Source organism: Micromys minutus (assembly GCF_963924665.1).
Source record: "Micromys minutus genome assembly, chromosome: 7".
In the NCBI taxonomy this organism is placed as follows: domain Eukaryota; kingdom Metazoa; phylum Chordata; class Mammalia; order Rodentia; family Muridae; genus Micromys; species Micromys minutus.
In genome coordinates this window covers 6,833,281-6,853,052 of record NC_137976.1, presented here as the reverse complement: position 1 = coordinate 6,853,052, position 19,772 = coordinate 6,833,281, and the positions used below count along the sequence as shown (strand labels likewise).

The window sequence follows — 19,772 nt, the reverse complement described above, 5'->3', positions numbered from 1 at the left end:
AAAGGAGAAGAAGAGGAGGAGGAGGAAGAAGAGGAGGGAGGAGGAAGAGGAAGAGGAAGAAAGGAGAAGAAGAAGAAGAAGAAGAAGAAGGAAGGAGGAGGAGGAGGAGGAGGAGGAGGTAGAGGAGGAGGAGGAAGAGGAAGAGGAAGAAGAAGAAGAAGAAGAGAAGAAGAAGAAGAAGAAGAAGAAGAAGAAGAAGAAGAAGAAGAAGAAGAAGAAGAAGAAGAAGAAGAAGAAGAAGGAAGGAGGAGGAGGAGGAGAGGAAAAGGAGGAGAAGAAGAAAGAAGAAGAAGGAAGAAGGGGAAGAGGAAGAGGAAGAAGAGGAGGAGGAGGAAGAGGAAGAAGAAATGGAAGCTGGCTCATGTCCGTGCTTACCTGCACTGGGCAGAGCTCGGACTTGCAAAGCCTCGGTGGGGATCATGTGGCGAAACCGGAAAGGGTCCCACTCCTCATAGATTGACAGCCTGTGGGAGCCAACCTGCAGGAGAGAAGTAGTTGTTCAAAGGCGAAGCCATCTGCCTGGACCGGCTCCCCACACTTTTCCTCATCGGAGGCAGACGGGATCTCAGAGCCAGCCACAAGAACATCACATCACCCTCATACACTCCTGCTTTCCCTGGCAGAGAAGCTGAGCCATAGATATGATGTTGTGCATGTAGCCTTGTTAATTAATTGAATTCAGAGAAGAGAGGTGGGGGAAAGAGACAAGGAAGACAAAATAAACCTCACACAAAAGGAGCTTAAGAGAGAAAGGCAAAATGAGTTCTGGCCACAGGGAGGCTCAGTGTGTATGCGCACAGGAGCCTGTCTGAAGGAAGGGAGCTGACCTGGGTCCCCTTAGGGGAAGCGGGAGGCTTTTGCTTATAAGGGTTGAACTAGACCAGCAGACAGGGGCACTTGGCAACTCCGGGAGGAAGGGAGACCACTTACGAGTTTCTTCTTCTGCTTGGAACCGTCTTTATACACAAGGACCACGGCAGTTTTGAAGACTGCAGGTGAGAAACAGGAAGGGCTGTTACGGCAGGAAGTGCACAGGCTACCCCGAAAGACTGCGATAACTCACAGCAGCGCTGCTACAGTAAGGAGAGCATGCAAACCCCAGGCCGTGGACTCCCAGCCATCTTGACCTTGGTTACCACATCTGAAAGTCAAAGCCCGCTGGGAAAAAGTTCCCACCTTTAATCTAAGTAGAAAAAGCCTAAGTAAATAGAAATAGCCTCTTCCAAAGGGGGAGAAATTAAGTGTACTTTAACTTTATTGGTTAAAGGTTTAAATCCAGCGCTACTGACTGTAGTAGCCGAAGGACTAGTACACATGTCCCTAATAATTGCTTAAGTGATTTACATCGATGTGAATTAAGCCCCCAACCCCCACTCTCACAGTATTTATAATTCAGGAAATAAATTTCACTTTTTTTGGCCTAATTCCTTAATGAGAGTTAAGTGGCTCTAAGTGGGAAGAACATGACAGGGCTCACATCACGAAAAGGAAAAACATTGAGTGGAAAAACAAAAAAAGTCATAATCACTGCCCCTCCCAAGCCAAAACCATCAGGTCAGGAGAGAGGGTGGCTCCTGCTAGGTTTCCTAGTCTGAGCCTTCTGAAGAAGGCTAGGGACAAAACACACCCTAAACGACAGCAGGGGCTGCTAACCAACCACTTCATGCCTAGGAACAGCCCCACAAGAGGACATACTCACACCTACGCTGCAAGCCACAGAGCCACACCTCCTGAACTAGGCACATTTCCCAGTGTGTTAGGTTTTCTCCCTCAAAAACACAGTCTGAGATTCTCCTAAGTGACTCCCACCTGCACCTCCCTGAAACAGCTTATCAAAATAAATGAGGGCTATGTCCACTTCCGCTAGTATGAATAACATGAATGAGATGTCCCTTAGAACCCAGGAAGACACCAGTCAAAACAGTTCCTCTGAGGAACAGTCTTGGCATGGCATAGAGCCTCGCAGAGCCGTGGCTCTCGGAAACAGTGTATGGGCTCTTGCTTTCTCATCTGGCTTCTCTTCCTTTACTATCAGCTCATTATGTTGTAAGGACACATGGACAAGCAGGTAAGATTATTTTTAAAAATAAGATATTAAAAAGAAAACTCAAGGGCTGGAGAGATGGCTCAGTGGTTAAGAGCACTGACTGATCTTCCAGAGGTCCTGAGTTCAAATCCCAGCCACCACATGGCTCACGACCATCTGTAATGGGATCCGATGCCTTCTTCTGGCCTGCAGGTATACATGCAGGAAAAATGCTGTATACATAATAAATAAATCTTAAAAAAAAGAAAGAAAAGAAAAATCACTCCCCAGATGTGTGTGTACAGACACGTGTACACAAGCAGCCGAGTGGCTACGCCACTGAACCCGTTTATTGAGGTTTAATTTATATTTATTTGTGTTTATTTGGAAGAAACCGGTGGCTGGAGCAACAGGCTATCGTTAGCTTCATCACAATTAAGCATCTCTTGGGAAGGGGACATTCTTGTTTGGAAGAACAAGTCGGCCGTCTCCCATCCCTGGCACCCACTCTGACGCATACCGAAGGCTGCCAGTTCAGGCTCCTTTTTCCACTTTCCCAGCGAGGCCGGTGGGTTCAGCCAGATGACACTGGTGTGCAATAGCAGGTCACCCATGCTCAGATCTGCGACCTGCGAATCAGCAGAGAAGGCAAGCTTACTCGTGGTGCATACGTGTGACATACCTTCTGTTATGTGATGTTCCTGTACCTCCTCTCCTGCCAGACTCAGCAGAATCTAGATCCCTGCCCATGTGAGTTGGGGCACAGCCATGACTTGGGTTATGAACTTGGCATAACATGTCTCTATTAGACCTCAAGAACTGCTACAGTCCTACCATGGATGTCCAAGACAGCAGACTGGTTCCTCAAAGGATCTGTCCGGGTCCTAGAAGGAAGTCTCGAAGGGCATGGGTACACATGGTCTGCTATCACCCCCGAGACATCCTGACAAGCTTCCGCTCAGTGAAGGTACCAAGAGGCTCAGCGCTGCTCACTCTGCCCTTTGTATTTGTGAGGGCGGAGCATTCTGCACAGGAAGCAAGCAGACTCACCCAGCCTTGCTCTTGCCCTACTGATCACGGCAGAAGCATGCCCACCTCGCTGTCCCTCGGGTAGAAGAGTAATGGCGACTGGAATGTTCTCCAGTTCACACTCTAGGAGCACCCAGATACGGATGACTGCTAGTAAAACCCCATCCTTATAATTCACCTCAGGATCGCCAACATTATTTTCAGCACAGGCATGGGTTTTCACTCACTCTAAGCATGTCTTAGGTGCGTGTGGTTGTTCCTTTGATTCGGCTTGGTTTTTGAGACAGGGTTTCTCTGTGTATCCCTGGCCGTCCTGGAACTCACTCTGTAGACCAGGCTGGCCTCGAACTCACAGAGTTCTCTGTCTCCCAAGTGCTGGATTAAAGATGTACGCCACCTTCACCCAGCAGTGACTGCTTTTTTAAGTAGTGTTTTGGGCACAATAAAAAGAATGATTGTCACTGGAACCAACATTCCCCGGACCAGCTATGTGGCTGTTACTTGATGAATACTAGATATCCTAACCTGGAGACTCAGATTCACACTTGGGAGGCATTCACAAAAACAGCCCACACTGGGAAAGAGCATCCGCATCCTCGTGCAGTACAAATGAAAATCAGGGACCCCAGAGGCAAAGGACAGACTATCATATGCATGTTCACTCTACCAAGAAACAGCTCAGATAAAAGTAAAGATTCATGTGTAGCCTGGAGAATAACTGCCAATTCGATGCCAGGAGGCACATCTCGGGTAGCCCTGGGAAGAACTGGCCTCAGCGGATGCTTAGAAAGGGTAGGAAGGTTCACCTTAACCACGGGCATGGATCTGTGCTGGGAAAAATGGAGCTGACCACCAGCATGTAAGTAATGCTCCCTGACTTATAATACAGTGTGAGAAGCTCCTTTAAGCATCTGCCACTGTGACTTCCCTGCCATGGTGGACTGTGAGCTAACATAAGCCTCTTTTTAAGTGGTCTGAGTATTTCCTCAAAGCAACAGGAAAAGAAACTATAACATGTGGGTTTCAAAGACAAAAGTCCTGCTGTATAGCAGTTTCCTCAAGATTGAAGTATTCCGTCTCCCCGGAAGCTCCACAAGACATAAGTCAAATAACTCAAAACAGCTTCAGGAAGTCCCTGAAACTGACAGGATTCACTGAACCCCTCCCTCCCAGAGTAAACAGAAAGACAGCCAAGAGTCACTCTCAGCCAAGTCAGGATGCAATGAATATTCTCAGACCAGACCAGCATCCTGGAAGAAGCAGAAACTAGCTGAGCGGCCTGGAAGAGGTTTAGATCAACCGAGTCACTCGGAAAGGACACTGTTCAACCTGTTGAGCCTCCTGCAGGCTGTAGAGTGCGCTCCAGGTTCCCAGCTTTTGTTAGCTGTCACCCATGCTGGGTGGGCTTCGGTGATGCAGTAGTCTTTGAGTCATTTCAGCTCCTGTAAGTAACCCCTCGCCCATATTCCTGTAAGTGATCCCAATAAAACTCACTGGTTTACCAAACTAGATTTTGGTGGCATCCATAACTGTGGTCTACCATGGGGTTCTTTTTTTGAGGTCAGGTGTTTGTGTTGTATTTTCCTAAGGAAAAGTCTTGTTGCACAATAGCAGCCAATGAAAACAATCACAGCTCATAAAAAGAAAGAGTCGTGGCTCTGGAGGATGGAGGGACGGGGATGACAGCACTCCTCACCTCTTTCTTCTCCCCTGTCTGCTCAGCAATCAGCTGGTCGAACACAGCGCCAAACTCTTCGTGGATCTTCTGCATCTCATTGATGTGACTGGCAACCTTGTTCATAGTCTTGATGGCCACTAGAGGAACACAGACATTGAGAAGAAGCTAGGCTGGGACAGGTGCAGCTGGCGTGTGTGTGTGTGTGTGTGTGTGTGTGTGTGTGTGTGTGTGTGTGCATGTGTGAGTGTGTGCATGTATGAGTGTGTATGTGCATGTGTGCATGTGTGAGTGTGTGTGCATGCATGTGTGTGAGTGTGTGTATGTGTGCATGTGTGTGTGCATGCATGTGTGTGTGAGTGTGTGTGTGTATGTGTGCATGTGTGAGTGTGTGTGCATGCATGTGTGTGAGTGTGTGTATGTGTGCATGTGTGAGTGTGTGTGCATGCATGTGTGTGTGAGTGTGTGTGTGTGTGTGCATGTGTGTGAGTGTGTGTGTGAGTGTGTGTATGTGTGCATGTGTGAGTGTGTGTGTGTGTATGTGTGCATGTGTGAGTGTGTGCATGTGTATGTGTGCATGTGTGAGTGTGTGTGCACGCATGTGTGTTTAGGCATGCATGTGTGTATGCTCACCATCCAGGTGGTAGTGCTCCTCACTCTCAGCATCGGTCAGCGCAAACAGCTCCCTGAGCAGAAGTGGGTACTTGAGGACCCTTTGGATGGGCTTGATGAGGTAAGACTCCAGTGTGGATGAATGCTGCTGTCTCGGGTTCTGGGCATCCAGGAACGCCTTGAAGGCTGTGTCCGTCTTGGCTGGAAGGGACAGAACAGGCCATCAGGGTGGCATGCTCGATCTAACTTCGAGGATTCTTTTTATAGGACTGGGCACGGCAGGCTCTGGGGAGCCGGGGAGGTCTCTGCCGGGGCACACACAGGATGGGCCTGTGGGTCATGCATGATTGATGGACACGAAGACTAATTACGGGGTTTTGTTCTCCCTCCTCATATTAAGCAAGTCTTTCCATTCTGACATTTGACTCTCACGGTCCCTGGGGAGACCGAGGGCCTAGCCAGCTCCTGAAGATAGCACATGATTGGCCTGAAAGAATCAATTCAGAGAGCATCTCTCTCACACCTGTCAGTTCTAGGAGGCGCTGATGCCCCAGGTCCCCAACCGCTACCCTTCATCACCGCTGGCACAGATGTCACACGACTCAGCATCTGCCACAGCCCAGAGCCTACTGAAGTTATTCAAGCGGGCATGCTATTCCTCTGTGTCCTAAACAATCCCAGTGTTTCCCCCAAGGGACACCGCATGGCTGCCTCCTTCTCTGGAGACCCATGAATGACAAACTACAAATATCATCTGACCTACCGGCCCCACCGCACCTGAATAATCGCAGCACCTCCAGCTGCAACCTCCTTCTGGTTCCCAAGTTTCTAAACACCTCACTGCTGGGAAGGATTTAAAAACCAGGTGGAAAAAAAAAAAAAAAAACAAGCAAAGAAAAACAGGAACAGAAAGAGCGTCCTGCAGCCTTCGGTGGAGTGCGGCAGGACCCTCGGGACAGTCTGATGTCAGCTGCTAGCATCTGGACAGTGAGGATCACCCCACTGAGCTCTGGCAAGCACCTTTTCTCCAGCCTCACTTTCATCTGGGATGGCAGGTGGCCCAGGGAAGCTGTGGAGAGGGGAACCTACCGGGATGACGTGAAACAACTAATGGCTTCCAGGTGCAGAGGGAGGTAAATTACACGGAAAGGGAGGGACGGATTGTAACTTCACAGTGGACACCTACAACATCCCTGGGTTGCTGAACGTATCACTGCACGCTGGCAGGGTGGCTGCCCCATTGTAGGCCTGTCCGGTGATGAAGGAACCCCTCCTCCTCACCCTCCCGTGCATGTTTCTTCTGATCATTTACTTTTGAGTTGTGGTCTTTGAACAGATCAGTACACAAGAATCATTCCTGCCAGAACAAACTCCTTACTACTACTCAGGACCTTAGTATTCGTCAGGATGATGTCTGTCCATCGAAAGTTAGGAACAGCCCTCCACAGACCCAGATGCCTCAGAATACCACCCAGACTGTCAGTGGAACCTTATGGTTCTTGGATAAATGAGCCGTTTCCTAAAAGGCAGTGGTTATTCATTCATTTCTTTTTAAAGCCATCCCTGTCCCCAGTTAGTTACAAAAGACTGGAAATACTGTGGAAGTGTGTCAAGCAAAAAGAGCATCAGCCCCAGGAAAAAGGGCCCACAAGGCCACACTTCTGAACCCCTCACAATCCTATCAGGAAGAATCAAAAGTGCCCTGTATCTCTGATCTCAACACTTGGGGAGTTGGGGCAGGTGAATCTCTATGAGTTCATGGTCAGCCTGATCTACAAGGCAGGTTCCAGGTTAGATGGGGCTACAAAGTGAGACCCTGTCTCAAAAGAAGAAGAGGAAGAAGAGTAAAAAAAGGGGGGGTAGTGAGTAGAGGAGGGGATAAGAATAGGGGGATAGTGCAGAAGGAAAGGGAGGGAGAATCAAGGGGGTAGTGAGGAGGGGAAGGAGAATGGGGGTAGTGAGGAGGGGAAGGAGAATGGAGGTAGTGAGGAGGGAAAGGGAGGGAGAATCAGGGGGGTAGTGAGGAGGGGAAGGAGAATGGGGGGTAGTGAGGAGGGAAGGGGAGGGAGAATGGGGGGTAGTGAGGAGGGAAGGGGAGGGAGAATAGGGGTAGTGAGGAGGGAAGGAAGAATGGGAGGGTAGTGAGGAGGGAAGGGGAGGGAGAATGGGGGGTAGTGAGGAGGGAAGGGGAGGGAGAATGGGGGCTAGTGAGGAGGGGAGAGAGGGAGAATCAGATTCCGCAGGTTCAGCTCATGATTCTCCTTCCAGAAACATTCCTGAAGGAAAGGACAGAGCAACATGGCCTATGCATGCTCGAATCCTGGGCTAGCTCCGGAGCTGTCCCATGGAGGAAGCTAGTTTCTAAAGATTTGATTATGTTCAAGGAGGGCCTAGGGATCTCCTTCCTGAAAACACACTGGCTCTGAAGTGCTGTTGGTCACTAAGTCATCAAGTGCATTTCCTGTGAGGGAGGAGTGGGCTTCCTAGAACACATGCAGTCCTCCCGTGAACACGTGTGGTCCTCCCACCCTCCCCTGCTCAGTCAGCTGAGAATCAAAGGAACAAGCTCCAGGTCTCAAAAAACCCACAGCTCGCTTGACAACTAGAAAGATGTGGGTCGCGTCTACCGTTTTGTGGGACAATTTGCAGTGGTGGTCTATTTTTCAGATGCAAGAAAATCTAAGTGAATTAAAAAGAAATCCAAACAGGCAAAATTTAATCTAACTGAATTGTTAAAAAAAAAAAAAAAGTACTAATTTCTTGAAGATGCATAATGCATGTCTAACCTCACTCAGAGCAAAAACGATGATCATGGCCATTCTGGCATTCTGATAATGATTAGCAAGCAATCAATGAAGGTTTTATAAGAAACACACACACACAGAGCCAACACGGCATGTGTGAAAATGGATTCTGAGACCCCTGATGCACAGACTAGCACTCCCAGCACGCCTCACCTTGTCTGGGGCGGGTCTTTTGTTACCCAGAGACCTGCATTATTCTAGCATTTCCTGAAATTATCTGAGATGAAGTGAAACTGGTTCTCTTGGGTAGCAGCGGGCTTGAAGAACAGAGCAGTGTTGAAGTAGAGCACCCTCTTTTCCAGAGGTCATCTGAAGCCACGCCTTTCACTGATTCCGCCTCTGTCTGCAGCAGAGGACGATTCAGACGACAGGCATTACACTGACCTGTGAAAACCTTTTGAATAAACTGAAGTGGCTTTCCAAAAAAAAAAAAAAGACCAGATCTAGCCAGATCATCCAGGTTGGTCTTGAACTCAAGACCTAGCTATCGCCTCAGGTGGCTGTGTGCTAGTTATAGACCTGTGCTGCCACAAGGGACCAGACATGGGTTTTTTAATGGACACGCAGTAACTACACATGGTCATGCAGTGGGCTGTGCATGTGGGCATGTTCCGGCCCAGGATGGCTCAGTCAGAACTTTCAGTGCAAGAAAACTGATACATGACAAATTCAAGACAGCAATACATCTGTCTCCCCAAAACCAATCTTGTGGCATCCACGGGTGTCAGCCTTGCACATAGGTGCTTCTCGAATTTCTCTCTGAGAGCCACGCACCACAGCACCCACACCCACACAGAGTGAACTGGCAACCAACGCACTTGTCTAAACCACCAACCAGATCCTGCCTTACCTTTCACCAGGACCTTGGGGACTTTTGTGTGGCTCGCACAGAAGGCACTGTAGAGCTTGAAGCGGTCCGCGTAGTACAGGAAGGATCCCCCAAGAGAGAACAGCACTTTCTAGATTAAAGAGAAAAAGTGCAATCGGTTCATGTCCCTCCTTGTTTAGACTAGGCAAGAGCAGGGAGATCACCTCAGCCCTGCTCTCCTCACCAACCTGAGCCCCCTGTCAAGGCCTTTCTTTGTTCACTGATATCCTAAAATTAATTGTGAAAAAGCACTTTGGTTTAAAATCTACTGATGCTGGATTTTTGTCTTCTCAGTATGGAATGGCCTATCTGAGATGTTCAACTGCTCATGAGCGCATTATAAACTCTAGAGAAGGCAGAAACATCCTGATTCCCCCACCCCCACCCCACCCCATGAGCTCCGCATGTATGGGGAGACAGAAGGGACAAACCAGATAAATGCAGGAAAGGCTTACACCTCCAAATCTGAAAACAAGGTTACCATCTCCACCTTCCCCAAAGCCTCTCCTTCTCCTAAGGAGCAGGTAAGAACCTAAGGTATGTCACTGCAGGGGACAAGTTCAAAGCAGATGCCTTCTCTTCAGCCTGGACGCACTGTCCCAAGGGGATCACCCTGAGACAGACCTTCCTTGTTAGGACAGATACACTGGGTGCGTGGCTCTCTACCCCACCCATCTGACCTATGAACAAAAAGCGAAAACCGGGGAACTTCTATCCCTGGAACCCGTGGAAGGGGAGAACAGACTGGTCTCCAAATGTACAAACAACAATAATAATGATAATAAATAATTTTTAAAAAGAATTAAAAGTTAGGTTACAAGCAAGGGCTTAAGACCTTAGATGGAAATGATATCCTGGGCTCCCAGACTGGCAGTTTATCCAACACACAGTGAGAAGGAAGTTCAGGTGGCCTACTAGTAAAGGAAATGTGTACTTTAGACCTGACTTAATTGGCATCCACAGTAATCAGAGACCTGAAATCTCTTCCTTCATGACCAGCTTCCTCTACTTCTCACGGGCCACGGCTGCAGGACTGTGTAGAATGTGGCTACCCCAGTCAAGATCACAAACTAAACAGGAAAAGCTGGGAAGGACCACAAGACAACACTCCTTTGCCTTCAGTAAGAGATACTAAATGTTTACTATACAGTAACCAGATAAAACAGTGTCTCCACACGTGGTGGGAGAGATTCCCACACTGCAGCTCACCTGCAGGACTTCAGAAGCCCTCCACCCCCGGGCTAGGGGGCACGATGTTTTCCCAAGAGGAAGTTCTAACAGCCTAGTATGAACATGCCCACACTATCAGGAAGCAGGGCATGGCTGCCTGCAGGTGGGAGGTGGTGCGAGGCAGGAGCAGGAAATTACAAGTGACAGGAACTGACTATGTCATTGTCCTGACTATTGTGACAGCTTCACAGGCACTTGGGATTACGTGCATGCACGTGCGTGTTTGTGTGTGTCTGTGTGTATGTGTGTGAATATACTCATATATACATACTTTCTCAGATCCTATACTTTAAATATGGGTGGTGCTTTGTCAATTACGTCACAGCTGATCCTGGTTTGAAAAGCACAGGGGGATGACATGTGAGCCAGTACACACATCAATGAGTTTTGTTGATTTGAAATTTGGAACAGGAAATTCCTCCCAGGGGAGAGGAAATAGCCATGGGTGGGTAAGCCTTCCTCGGACAGATGCGAGTCACAATCCTCACTAAGACCATAAGAACGCTGTGCGTCTGACATCAATCAATCGTTATGTCCACCAGAATAGTTCCCCAGAATCATAGTTCCCCAGAATAGGATGGACTCATTTTACTAAGAGACCTGAGGAGCTAATTTAATTTTGTTACTAGCTAATGTAACCTTTGGCTCCATGCTGCTTCCAAAGGAGACGTTGGCAGCTAAATAAGTTTAATCAAGTCAACAGCATCAGACAACTAGATCTCTCCCCACCCCAATCTCCTCAGTCCCCCACTGGGAAGTCCTATGAAGCTCTCAATACTATGAGCCCTGAAAGATCAGAACTCTACCTGCAGCACAGTGTCAGGGGCTCATCCTGACCCACAAGACAGAGGGGCAGCTTTTAGGATGGGGCTTACCTTGAATTGGTCAACCTTCTCGAGCTTTTCCAAGTCGGGGACCAGCCTTACTCCATCTTCTAGAGTTTTAAGGAACTCGACTTGAAACTCCACCATTTCGGTTAAATTTCCAAAAAGCACATCAAGCTAGGGAAAAAAAGAAAAATAGAAAGAAAGAAAGAAAGAGAGAGAGAGAGAGAGAGAAAGAAAGAAAGAAGGAAGAAAAGAAAGAAAGAAAGAAAGAAAGAAAGAAAGAAAGAAAGAAAGAAAGAAAGAATGAATTGAATCTGGCCCATATTACATGAGGGCTCACCAACTTTATTTAGGCCTGACTGCACCATTTCTGAGTACTAAGGACTCTACTATCAGAGATGGGGCAGTCCCTCTTGTTCAAGCATACATCTAGTCTTAACAAGCTGCATCTGGCCTGCTAAGTAAGACCAAATGGATTCAAGATGTGCCCTGTGTTAGAAGCGCTAAGTCTCCCATTCTTCACCACACAAATCAACAGCAGTGTGCCCCTCACACAAGACGGCCCCACCGTACCTCATCCTGGGTGAGAAAGGTCTCCTTCTGAAGGGGCTTCAGGTATCTCTCCATGAGGCAGTTTAAGTCCTACAAAGTGGAAGGACACTGTGTTAGCATACCTAAAAGTCTTCGAGGAATCCATGGGATGAAAAGACAAACTGTTCCGGATTCTGAGGAACCAGTGATGAAAGCCCATTACCACAGGAAGAAGCAGGCTTCTTCCACAAGTACCACAGACTCTGCAGCCCCCACGGACACTTCTGAAATCAATTCTTAAACTTGAATTGTCTTCTGAGGGCAGCTAAGCAGCTACACATAGAATGGACACGAATGTGTCCCAATAAAACTTTATTGGCAAACATAGGCAGCAAAGTTGGATACGGCGCACTGGTCATAATACTCGGGACTCATAATATTTAGCCTTGTTTAGACTAAAATATAAGCAGTCAAAAATGGATTGCCAGTCCTGGTTGCAAAGGCCTGAGATCCTAGTATGTGGGAGGCTGAGGCAGAATTATTTTTAATTCAGGACCAGTTTGGGCTCCAGGGTGAAACTCTGTTTAAGAAAAACAAAAAGCAACCAGAACACACCTCTGTCGACTGGGGTAGGAACAGGACAATTAATAACACACGGAAACAGATGTGACCCTTCCACCTAGACTCACAATATTGCTGTGAAAAAAAAGACCTAAATTAGACCATCTTCATGAGGGTTCAGAAACTTTATGACTGCTTACAAAGCTTTCTCACCAATTCTCATCAACTACAATTCTCCATTTTAAAGAAACTAAACTCAGTTTGTATGAGTGTGTGTGTGGTGCACCTGTATGTGGGAGTGTAAGTATGTGTGTGTGATACATACTTGGGTGTGTGTGTGCATGTATGAATACCTAGCATGTGCCCGGAGAAGCCAGACAAAGTCAGGTTCTGCCCTGACATTTTCCACCTGTTTCCTTGAGAGAGGGTCTCTCACTGAACCTGGAGCCCACCAGGATTAGGGCCAGGCTGGCTAGCCAGCAAGCTCCTGGGACCTGTCTTTCTCTGTCTCTAGGAGACATTACACACATGTGGAGCTGTGTGAGTGCTGGAGGTTTGAACTCACACCTCAAGCTTCAGCGGCAAGAGAGCCATTCACCAGACCCTAAGTTCAGATATATAGTAGTAGCTTATAATATAGTTAGAAAAGTCAGAAAGATGATTTAATATTCACCATCAACCATATAAATATATACAATAACAAGTCGCAATCAATGTTAGTCAATATTCTAGTTGGACCTTGGTTTACACCCAGGCAATGACCCACTTTGCTCTTTGCTGCAAAGTAGGTGAGGCCTTGAGCCGGGGGCGGGGCTGAGGGGTTTGGAGGCCGAAGGCAGCGAATGGGGATGGGGCGGGGGCGGGGCGGGGGCGGGGCTGAAGGGCTGGGGAGGCGGGGACCCAGGAGGTAAACGTACTTTCACGTAGGTGCGCTCCGTCTCCAGCAGCTCGCAGATCACCTTGCGGAGTTTATCCGCATCAGACAGTTGCCGTGTGGTGGCCAGCTGTGGGCTCGTGGCGTCCTGAGGGGACGGGCTGGAGTCAGAGGGGCTCATCTCGTGCAGACTCCGGCAAAACGCTGCGACCTGTTCTGTGCTCTGTAGGACAGAGCAGACGGTGTCACCACTCAGCAGGGAGCCTTGTTGCCCCCCCCCCCAAGGCACTTTTCAACATAATGAAATGTCACGTGTTTTACCTCTCCTGTTCCCCAAAGGGCCCCACACCAAAGGACCTTAAGTCCTGACAAAAACACCATGGAATACTAGTGAGTGAGCACACTAGCCTGAGATATTTAATACCCACGGGCTATGAGAAGGGCTATACAACTCCCACCGACCAGCTAAAACAAAGGAGGTCCAGAGAGGTTAAGTAACTCATTCAAGGTGGCACAGCTAAGAAGCAGTGGACCTGGAATTTGAACTACCTAAGCACGCCTCAGAGCCTGTGATTTTGAGGGGTGCTGGGGTATATGTATGTGGGGGTGTGTGTGTGTGTCAAGAAATGCTACCAGAAATGAAACCCAGGCCTCAGAATCAAGTGCCTTGCTACTGAGCTACAGCCCCAAACCAAAGCCTGTTTTGAACCACTCTTGAGAAACTGACAAAGGAGAAGACAGCGGCACAAGGGTTAACGCCCCCCCAACACAAAGAACAAGGCTTCCTATTCAGTCAGGGGGCTGTTTCGTACACTGTCCACTTATGTAGCCTGTTGGGAGACAATGTCTATCTGTAGCCACTAAAAACTCCCACATGTAGACAGATGACCGTCTTTTCTGTGAGTTCTGCTGTTTCCAGCTTCTCTACTGTCCTTTGAGCAGAAGGCGAATGACCCTGAAACAGGCCACTGTGGACCTCGGACAAGACGGAGGGGAAGGCTGCAGTGATGGTCCAAGATTTCCTTCTCCAACTCAAGTTTAGGATTCTCCATTTCCAGCCCATGGAGTGACGCCAACATCTGTCCCATGAGCTGAGGAAAACCCGGTAGGCTCAGCAGCTCACCCCACTGAAGCCCTGGATCTCCTGACCACCCCAAAGACACAGCTCAGAGCCTTTAAATCAGGACCTACGGTGGGATAGGAAGGCCCTGGAGTTTGGCTTCGAATGGTTTTTAAAGACAAGGCCTCACAGTATGGCCCTGGCTGCGCTGAACTCACTCTGTAAACCAAGGTGGCCTTGAACTCACAGACATCCAGGCCTGTCTCTGTTTGCAGGGTGCAGAGATTAATGGTCTCCTGTAACTGGCTGCACGGGACTGTTTAGGAGCAAGGAACCTAGTTTATCTGTCAAAATGCATATCAATCATGTTGGGTGGACACCTTCCCCCTGACATTTCTCTTCAGCCCTCCTGCTGTGGATTTTCCCAAAGATTCTTCCTTTATCGTGTAGGAAGAACATTCTTTCCTCAAAGAAGTGAGGCGGGAAAGCTAAGACATGGTATATTCAGGATTTAGTGAAGGGTGCTTTGCATATGAAGAGGGAACACAGTCACTCAGAACCTCCAGAAAGATCCCAGAGGGGCAGCGCAGGTCGGAAAAGCCCGGAACAAGGACTGTGCTTCACACTGGAGCATTTCTAGTTTATCGTTGCCATGGCTACTGCTAACTCCACTAACTGCCAGAAAGAGCACGTTGTCTGTCACAGGTGCTCTTCTGGAGCCTCCAGGGAACCGTGGGGTTTAGACATGGAATATCCCTGAGGCAGCAGAAAGAGCACCCAAATGTGCGGCACTATATGCTGTGCGAGTCTTATCTCAACAAGGATGCTAAAAAGGAAAAGCTATCTGCTTTTCACCGAAGCCTCTCTGTGCAGAGACAACGGGATTCGTGATGGTGTGGCTTCGCTAACTTGGGGTCATCTTGATGTGGTCAAATCGGGCTCTGTCCTAAAAACAGAAACAAGGGACCAAATACAGCCATCTTAACATAAAGTTCAGGTCACCTTGTAACGATCGAATGACAATTAAGACAGGCAATGTATTATAGTATGGTTATGAGGGGATAAAAATCATGCCCTTAAGAAGAAAAGCCTCACGTGCAGAAGGTGGTAGAAGCTGAGTGAGTGCCCAGCCCCCATCCTACTTCAAATTTCCCTGGGCTGCTCTGCTGTGTCGCCCTGCCAAGGAAGGTAACAAACCAGGGTGCCCATGGCCCCTCTATTTACAGCTTCTGTACAATTCTATCTGCGACCACAGCTGGCTGTGTCCCTCACACACATTCCCATGACAAACACCCCCATCACCAAATCCCAACCATCAGTATGCGACCCTTTCCTGTACGTTCAGCACTGAGACAATTACCCAGGTGACTCTGTGTTTCACCCACAGATACTCTTCAACTGCACAAGAGCCAATGCTGTAAGAGGTTCTGACAGACAACAGAAACAGGGCATCCCGAAAGATCACGCTGAGGGTGCCACTGTGCTTAGGTTAAACACAGAAGGAATGGAGTGGGGCTTCTGAGCTTTTCATTCCTCTGTGGAATCATGAGTAGCCAACACTATCCATTTTCCAGAGTGTTGTCGAGGGAGCCGCCTTGGTCTCTGTGAAGGGGTGTCTCAGTCTTCCTGCTCTGGTTCTCCACATCCAGAGGCTTCCCTGGACGTTTTCCCTCAGCAACCTCACTCTTCTCCTTTCTCATATGTGTGTGTGTCTGTCTGCATACTTACATATGTGTGCACACACATACACACACATGTGAAGTGTGGTGATCTGACTATATCTTTGGGGCCACTTTCTCAAGTTTTAGTTTTGCATCATAATTGGAAAATGCTAAATGTGTCTTTGGGCTTTCTTGAAATGTGAGTAATTTAACGTCAAACTCCAGCAGCAGCATGTGCATGAGAAGAAACGCAGTGCATGCTGGAATGGAACTGCGCAGCCGTTCACGGCTTCTGGCCTCTCCAGATATGACCCCTTTGGAGGGATCAACCCCAGTCACCCCTTCCTCCTTAGGGCCATTTCTGAGTGTTCCCTAAAGCTGAACAGATCATTCTGCTCACTAACTCGAGGTACATACTCCAGGTGTACCCTAAATTACTGACTTTAAACAGGTGCGCCCCTCCCACTGCTAGTACATGTTATGTGAAAAGGAATAAAACTTTCACAGAATTAATAAGTCATAACACATATAATGAATAGGGTGTTTCTGTTTGGAGAGAATTTAAAGGATGCTATAAGGTCTGAGCATTTTGGTTGGTTAAAATATTACCTCCAAAATATCCTTTCAAGCAACTATGAAATACGGTCCTCCTCTGGGCTATCTCTAAGCTATTGATTTCACATATTGTTGGCCAGCTCCCTACATCTGCCCTTTGCTTTTAAAGATTTATTTATTTATTTTATATATGCGAGTACACTGTCACTGTCTTCAGACACACGGGGAGAGGGCATCGGACCCCACTACAGATGGTTGTAAGCCACCATCCGGTTGGTGGGAATTGAACTCAGGACCTCTGGAAGAGCAGTCAGTGCTCTTAACCACTGAGCCATCTCTCCAGCCTGTAGCCAAACTTCTAATGTACAAGGTCAGTATGGACCCTGTCTGTGTCGCCTGCAATGGTGCGGCATAGAGAGAGGAAGATCTGCCTACCCCATTGCTGGCTATCAGGTGGCTATGGGTCACTCACACACCCAGCACTGTGCACACACATGCCCAGCCAGGCAGCCTGAATGGGAAGTTCCCCAACAAGTTCCTGAATGAGAACAGCCCGGTCTCAGGGAGAAAGAGGAAGAAGGCCAGGTACTCCCAGCAAGGAGCACGAGACTCTCTCCACCTGAGGACTGTCACCAGTTACCCTAGAAACCAAAAAGAGCAGTGTTCACCCCCAGTTAAAACTGAGACTCAGCCAACACAGGCAGCAGAGCAGCAAAGGAGGAGACGGGCCAGCAGAGGCTCCGTGTTCATAACATCCCCCACCCCTGCTCAAGATGAAAAGAAAGAACAACCCAGGAGGCGACAGACTCCTAAGGACACACTATCAACTGGAGCCACCCAGCTGCTTAAGCTTTCCGGTTATGCAACCACCAAAGTCAACCTTCAGAGGAGCAACTTCTGAAACTGTTGACTCTGACCGATTTAACACTTCCCACAGATTTTAAAGGGAGAGAGAGCAGCCTCAAATCTTACAGCCTTTATTTAAGCTTTTTTTAAAAAAAAAAATAATAATAATAGTGAAGCAAAAGACATTTCACAATTTTAGAGGGCGTTACAGTCATTCCTAAGTTCCTGTAATTCTTTGCCAGCTTTTGAGGTGGCTTCTAATGAGTCTTAAACAAGGATCAGTTAGGCACTGGACTGCCAAAGTTTGTTTCATTGAATGACAGGCTCAGAAGTCAGAACTGGTACTGGAGGGCTTGGTTGCTTTTGTTAAGCTGCTTCTTGCCAGGAACCCACTATGCATTTCTTTTCTGGGCATTACCACTTACTGCCGGAGCTGATCTACTGAAGTAGGTCAGCTAATGTTAAACTGTCCTTACCCACTGCATAAAAAAGACCCAAGCACCCAAAGGGGCTAAACCCAGTCCCTAGCCAGGGGTGTGGGGGGGGGGAAGGGGCACAGCGTATTGGTCACAAAATACATTCAAAATCTCAATAGCCAGAAAAGGTAAATATCAGAAATAATTAGGAGGATAAAAATAAAATTAAAAAGCCACAGCCTTCCACCACCTAAATCTAAAGAAAAATAAATAAAGAAAAAGAAAAAGATAAAAACCCAATACAAATTTAACTCCATGCAAAACCACTGACTGAACCCCCATCCTACAAAGCCCCACTACAGTATATATTCTTTGTTAACAGGGGTGTCCTGAGGGGAAAGGAGGTGAAATTCAGAGGTCTGGGACAAGCGTAAGCATCATTAATTGAGCCTAGAAGCAAGTCTTCCCCAAAGCTGAGCAAGAGCGGACAGAAACAGCAAGGGGCTCACCAGATGAAGCGTGCGGTAGAAAGATTCGCCAGCCCTGTCATTCTCGACCCTGGGCTTGCGCTTGATCTTCCACAGTGAAGACATCCTCAGGGATACAGTCTCATGGTAATTCCTCCTAGCGCCTTGTGCGTTCAGAAAGGAAGCCGAAGTTTCTTAAAATACTCAAGAAAGCCCCGGCCACTTTCCAGCTTTCGGAGAGCACTCTCACCGGGCTGTCCCATGCCGGCTCTCCTGAGCAGACCTGGGACCACATCTCAGTGCCAAAACCCACATCAGCACCTGCTTCCCCATTCGAGCTCTGGAGGCTGTCAAAGGCTACATCTTGGATAAGAACTCAAAGTCCGAGAGAGAGAGAGAGAGAGAGAGAGAGAGAGAGAGAGAGAGAGAGAGAGAGAGAGAGAGAGAGAGAGAGAGAGAGAGAGAGAGAGAGAGGCAAAGCAGGCAAAAAACAAAGCCCAGAGTGCCTCCCCAGATGCAGGAGGCACTGCCCGGCAGCCAGTGGGATCAGCTGATTGGCCAGCATCTTGAATGGCACAAGAACATTAAAAAGTGCCCAGCTAGAACAACTTTGCAGCTCCTCACCACACAGAACAGGTCTTTCGGCAGCACCCACCCTGCCGAATTTTACACTAATGCTTAATTACAAAGGCAGATGCCTCCCGGGCGATTACAACAAGCGTAAAAGGGGAAAGAGAAGTGGTTGTGAATGGAAAGTCGGAGAGAATGATTCTAATACATTTTCTGACTGGAAAGCAAAGTCAGAGCCACCAGGGAATCCAGAACTCAGGATACCTGGACTCCTCTGACCTCGGCTAATTAGCATCTCATTCCACATGCCAGAGTTTTCAAGGAGCAGCTGCAAAGGGAAAAAAGTCTGGGGTGGGGAGACCTGAGGCTGTCACCTTGCCACCAGAGGAAGGAGGCAGTGACAAAGGGAAAGGTGACTAGATTCCCCTGTCCTGTGGCAACCCCACCCATCACTGTGACATTCCTGAATCATCTCCAGAGAACAAGCTCACAATTACCCACTTGCTCAGTTCCAAAAGGCCATGCACCGCTAAACTGCATTTAAAAGACAGGGAACATCCATCAACAGCTTTCCCCCTCCTTCCAGGTCATTTGGAAGGAATGGCAAATATGAAAATAAAAAATAAGACAATCACGGGGCCTCCTGCCTCACGCTTCCCATCAGCAGGCCGTGGTAGCGCACACCTTTAATCCCAGAAGGCTGGCTGATCTGAGTTCAAGGCCAGCGTAGGCAAGTCAATGCAGGGAGCTCGAGGCTGGACAGGGTTATCTAGTAAGACCCTGACTGTTTCAATATTCTGCTGGGGGCAGACATGTTTGGGTGTGGGGCATACTATGGTCCATGTGTGGTTAGAGGACAGTTTGTAGGCGTCAGGTAGCCTTCTTCATCATGCAGGTCGCAGGGCTGGAAATCGGGTAGTCAAGTGAGAGGGCCAGTTCCTTAACCTGCTGAGCCACGCCGAGTTATTTACTAGGTACACCTCTCCGCTTGATGAATGTGTGTGCATTCGGATGAGGCTTAATCATCCCTTCCAGGCTATAGCAGCACAGAGCTTTGAAATGAATGAATTCACACACCAACAGAGTCAATGCAGCCACAGCGTTTAACCTTAATCAAGAGGCACTTTAAGAAGATTAAGCGTTAGGAAAACGGTTAAATG

At 48.2% G+C, this 19,772-nt stretch overlaps 1 protein-coding gene across 1 annotated transcript in view; it reads right to left on the bottom strand.

Annotated features, from left to right (window-relative positions):
• TIAM1 (TIAM Rac1 associated GEF 1) overlaps positions 1-19,772 on the bottom strand; it is a 164,491-nt gene that overhangs the window by 10,625 nt on the left and 134,094 nt on the right. The window contains exons 16-24 of the mRNA XM_080919023.1: positions 13,081-13,260; positions 11,645-11,713; positions 11,120-11,245; positions 8,997-9,105; positions 5,364-5,543; positions 4,752-4,870; positions 2,547-2,655; positions 931-989; positions 376-478 (exon numbers count right to left, since the gene is read on the bottom strand). Of these exons, the coding sequence (XP_080775149.1) occupies positions 376-478; positions 931-989; positions 2,547-2,655; positions 4,752-4,870; positions 5,364-5,543; positions 8,997-9,105; positions 11,120-11,245; positions 11,645-11,713; positions 13,081-13,260 (1,054 nt within the window). The remainder of the gene's footprint in view (positions 1-375; positions 479-930; positions 990-2,546; positions 2,656-4,751; positions 4,871-5,363; positions 5,544-8,996; positions 9,106-11,119; positions 11,246-11,644; positions 11,714-13,080; positions 13,261-19,772) is intronic.